Genomic DNA, 5,584 nt, shown 5'->3' with positions numbered 1-5,584 from the left:
GGGACCTGCCATTTGTTGGTGTAAGCCCTAGAGGCCAATTATTTATAATTGCATGATACTTGTATTGGATAATTTACTTATTAAATAAAGGCTTTTCTTTACTATGTTTATGTGTTAAATAATAATAGAGTCCCTAGAATAGTAAGTTCATTGAATGGAACGTTAAGTGTGACTTAATCGTGAGAATCCATTACACATGAGAACACTATTCTTAAAACATCCGTAGTCGAGCTTTACTGTGAATTGGGATAACATCAAAATATAGAGACTATTATGTTGGTAGACTGATGATCACATCTCACGGATCATAGATAAAGAGTTATCAAGTCTTCACATAGATATAAATATTAAGAGTAATATTTATATCGGATTAACCCACCATGAGAATACTACATAGTATGTTATGAAATGTCATAAGATATTCTCATAGTGATAAGTGGCGTATTCCACCCTTCGACCTGAAACCACTATGTTCCCCAGATGTAGGAGTGTAGTACTTTGTCGCCATTCAAAGTTATCCGTAACAGGATGACTATAAAGTTGGTTGATGGGTATTCCACGAATCATGCTAAGGGACATGAGTGACCTAGATGGAATTTACCCCTCCTACATAACAGGAGATATGTCTATGGGCCCAATATTGAACTTAACAAGGGTGACGTACTATGCCTTGTGTTCAATATAGACATAAGGGTAAAAGGGTAATTATACACATGAGTTTTATCACGGAAAGGTTTGTCAGATCACGTGACATTCTTGTGACTTGGGTAGCAGTGATGTGTTGCTAGATACCGCTCACTGTTTATAATATTAAGATTAATATTATTGCCAACGTCATAAGAACCTACAGGGTCACACACATAAGGACAGTCGATATGGAAGAAATAAGTAAGACTTATTTTGAGGGTGCGATTAGTGAAAAACAGTTTTGGGCTTAAGAAGACCAAACACAGATTGACCCAACTGACCACACAAGAAACTCTATAAATAGAAACTTGTGTAGTTCAGTTTGTTTTTGCTTTTTCACAATTCGTTTTCAGAGAAACCCTAAAACTCTGAAACCCTAACCGCACTTCCTAAGCCTTCATCTTGTAGCAGCTAGCACTGAAAGTTGAAGACCTGTTCGTGTGGACTAGCTAGAGGTGCTGCCGTCGTGTGGTGCTTGTGATCAATAAGAGAAGCAAAGAGTTTGCTGTTTCAGTTCTACAAAGGTATAACGTTTAACCCTGATCATGCCCATTCGCAAGGATTCAGTGAAGGAAATTTTAATTCCGCTGCGTTTTAATCTCTTTTATACACGCTATTTTCGATTAATCAAATTGGGAACGTCATGACTAACCGAAATGAGTAGCACCCAAATTGGACTTTCTCTTGCACAAATGAGACTGTTCCATGCTATCAAACTGGAAGGTGGGAACAACTATGTGGCAGCCTGTAGGATCGAAAATAGAAGCTTGACCTTCTAAGTTCAAACATGTAGTAAGAGAATTAGAAGTGGGACCTGCCATTGTTCTTCTAAAAGTTGAGACGCTGGATGGGAACTAAGATGGACAAAAGGAACCTAACCCCCTTTTATCCCTTCATGGGAGATTCCATTTAGGTCCCCATAGACCATAGTTACATTAATTTTGAAGTTAGTATTGGCCAGGTTCGCTACTTAAGTAGCAAAGTCTTGTTCATTTTGCAAAATTCATTTCGCTTGATAACCCGTGAACCTGGGCGGTGGTTAGAATTCTTGTTTTTTTAAAACAGTCAATGGTCAAGGACGACGACCAATTTTATGGGCCACCGGAGCGACTGTTACATAGCTTCAACCAATCACACACAACCTAAAATTCTTCAAATTGAAACCTTTTTTTTCCTCTCATTCTCATTGTTATTTTCATTTCCTATTTTATCCTCGTTTATCTGCAACATACCTATTCGCTACTTAAGTAGCAGATGGTAATACAATTGAAAAATTTGTCAAGGGTGGCGAAAATCTTCACCCCTTCTTGCTTTTGGATATTTTTATCCGGCCGCTAATTATGTAGCGAATTGTGTTTGCTAGTTAACTAATGGAAAGGCGCGTGAGAAAATTAGAATATTTTTTTGAAAATTAACTAATAGAGTGCGTGAAAAAATTCAAGAGATGCAAAAAGAAATTCTCATTGAGAATTAGGCAACTAAAATTAAGCCCAGATAATAGGCCCATTATGACATATACTCTTTTTTTTTTTCTAGTATTTGGAGAGCCATATTCACTTTTCATGCATATAGGAAAAACAAAAGAATAGGCAACAAAATATATTCCAGGTATACCAAGATGATGACCCACATGGTGTATATTTTATATGATCATATATAATATTACTAATAACTAAGTGATCCCTGCATGAGCAACAAAATATATATTCCAGGTATACCAAGATGATGACACATTAACATGTAACACCCCACAAGGGTGCTTATTATTCTCCTTGAATGGGTAACACCTAACACCTGAGATGGGATAAAGGTTGCAGTTCTTATTATTGCTGCCCTTCTTAAGGACACTTTGCTTAATTATATTATTACAATAAAATAATTAACATGCTCCAATTATTGAAGTTTTGGTGTAACTCAACCAAACGTGTGGAGACCCAAAAAAACAACATTTTATTTTTGCAATATGTTGAGAGACAAGTGTCCTTATTTGTTATGGATTAATTGAAACTTTATATGATGACATTGTTAGATCTAAGCTAATATGGGGTGGACACATCTTTGCAAAAATGTTTTCGTACAATGCTACTCAATTATGTAATATATCTCGTTAGGACAATGGGCCAAATATTTTCATATGTAACGTGTTCACATGAAAGTAGATTGTCCAAAAAAAAAATGTAGATTTTATTTTTTTCTCTAATAAATATGGTTACATTTATTTTAAGTATTAAGTGTATATCTTATATTTTAAACATTTTAAATATATTTTATATGTTTTAAACATTTAATTTTTTTTGACACATAAACATTTAGTCTTTCGAATTTTTAACATTATAATAATTTGTTCATATTCAATCATCTTTGTTATACGTACTTTATTGTATTAACTAACTCAAACGTAAAAACTTGAGGGTTTAACGTGAAATATTTAAAATATATAAATAATCAACTTAGAATATTTATAACATAACTTAAAACTTACTATGTAAAAAATGAAATGTCAATTATGCTTCGCTCAAATGATAATTATTATAGATTATTATATATTAGCAAAAGAGTACAAAAGAGGTATTAGAATACTCATAGAACCTCTTCTTGGATTTCCATCACTCAAATTTTCAAAATAAAAAAAAAGAAGAAGAGGATTATAATACCAATAAAAATCGATAAATTTATTAGTACTACTAAGTCATAGTTAAATTCATGGTATATTTTATTTTTCTATTTGAATATTTATAAACAAGAAAGAAATTAGAGAAATTAAGGCTGCATTTGTAATTAAAAATGATTACATAAAAAACATTTAAAAATATTACCAAACCAACTTGAAATTAATTTTGTAGCACTATTACAAGTAGTGCTTTTCCCAATATTTAATTACATAATTATAGCTTTGCCCTTCTATTTAAGGAACCCTCCTATATCTATCCTATCTCACCAAACTTTGTTAAACTCTATAGTATTCTCTTCTACAATTGTCTTCCAACAATAGAATATATAGGTTTTCATACACTCTCTAAAAATAAGCTTTGAGATCTTTATGGAGAGGAAAGCCACCTTCCAAATTGTGTTTATTCTTTTGATTATTTCCTATGCATATGTTGCTGCAGTTCCTTCAACTAGTAAGTTTCATGAATTTTAACCTTTTAGGGTTTTGATGCAATTTTTTTGTGTATATACAATTTATTTATATATACACGATTTAATTAATTAAGGACACGTATCTTGTGATTATATAGGGATCTCCATGACCAAAGAGATGGATATTGATTTTAAAGCTAAGGTATGCTCTAACTTTCTCTTTGTCCTCTCTCTTATACCTTTCTTTTCCCCCTAAGGTTCATATGTAATTTATCCTATAAATTTGTAAATAAATATGCATACATATAACTTCTAAGGGACATGATTTATGTTGCCCTAGCTACATGGTATGCTAAAATTTTATTGAGTAATATTATATATTTGGAATTTTAAGGGACTAACAGATCTTCAAAGAGTTAAAAGAAAATACTAAGTGTATTTCTTGAAAATATGGTTTCTCTTGCTAAGGTTATTTTAGATTTAATTATAATCTCAATCATTGATAAAAAAAAATTAAAATTCATTGGTTGATATATTTTAATTTCTAACACATCAATATTGATTTGTTATGCTTGTAAATTTGTAAGTAAATAACATCAACTATTTATTTATATCAATGTCAAGATTAATTATATTACACTCTAAAATAAATAGGGTTGAATATTTATACTCTTGTCCAAGTATAACACATATTGTGGTCTTCATTAATTTGTAGGAGGATTTGGTAATAGACATTAGGAGCAATGACAAGCTCTTTGAAATGAAGAAGGAATTTGAAGAAAGAAGAATGATGATAGATCTTTCAGATTACCCTAATACAGGACCAAATCATCATCATGACCCAAAATCTCCAGGAAAAGCATAATTCTCTTAATTTTCAACATTTTTTGAAAATTAAGGATTATAATAGTTTGGATTCCAAAGTTTGCTATTAAGTCACTAGTCTATTAGTACTAGAATCACATGTCATCTTTAGGGTATCTCTAATTGAAAAATATCATATTAGTTAAAAAGGAAAAAAAAATTGATATAAATAAGATAAGAAAAAATTAACAGCTAGAAATGAGAAAAAATTATATAGATATGTGGATTTTGAATCAAAAAAAAAAAAAAAAAAATCGATGGAGATAGTCAAAGGGACATGTGATTTCAAATAAATCGATGGATTTTATAGTGTGTCTTGTAAGGGTTTGATGTTGTCAGATGAAATATTAAATAGTATGGAAATATGGAATTTCCAAGTGTTTGTGGTTGATTTGGTACATTAATTGATATTCAAGTACTATTTGTAGCCTTTGTAAGAAAACAAGTACTGTTTGTGGCCTTCATTTTTTAATATAATGTGTTTATTTTGTGGTAAATATTCTTATGCTTTTGTATATTGATGTGTTCAATTCTTGCTTATCATCTTACAAAATCCTTTAAAGTGTATATATTAGTTTGTTAGACTTAGGATCAATCAAGTAGATTTGTTTTGTGCTGATTTTATATATCCTAAACTTTCGTAAGGTTTATTGGTCAAATTCTATGTCCCTAATTTTATCTCTCTGTAATTTTTTTCCCCTTTATTATAAAATTATATATTATGAAAATATTGGTCTATTATTTACTTTGAAAACTATAGCTTATGAATTGTTGGATCACGAGGAAATCATCATTAATTAAATTATTTTAAATAAAGGATTTTAAAGTGTGTTTTTTTTTTTTTTTGCCTACTAAAATTTGGAAAAGATAATCTAAATACACTGAACATTTTATGGGGGGCATAAAAGTATTAGAAAGATTATTTGGTTTAGTTGCAGCAAAGTGTATAAGC

The 5,584-nt window shown here is 30.7% G+C and overlaps 1 protein-coding gene across 1 annotated transcript; it reads left to right on the top strand.

Annotated features, from left to right (window-relative positions):
• Positions 1–3,638: 3,638 nt before the first annotated feature.
• Positions 3,639–4,925, top strand: LOC123885524. Its single transcript, XM_045934805.1, has 3 exons — positions 3,639–3,809; positions 3,927–3,970; positions 4,484–4,925. Exons 1-3 carry the CDS (start codon positions 3,728–3,730, stop codon positions 4,631–4,633), a joined length of 276 nt encoding a protein of 91 aa, XP_045790761.1. The 5' UTR covers positions 3,639–3,727; the 3' UTR covers positions 4,634–4,925.
• Positions 4,926–5,584: the final 659 nt, after the last annotated feature.

Source organism: Trifolium pratense, linkage group LG5 (genome assembly GCF_020283565.1).
Source record: "Trifolium pratense cultivar HEN17-A07 linkage group LG5, ARS_RC_1.1, whole genome shotgun sequence".
Lineage (NCBI taxonomy): Eukaryota > Viridiplantae > Streptophyta > Magnoliopsida > Fabales > Fabaceae > Trifolium > Trifolium pratense.
Note: the sequence above shows the minus strand (reverse complement) of the source record. Positions and strands in the feature narration are given on the sequence as shown.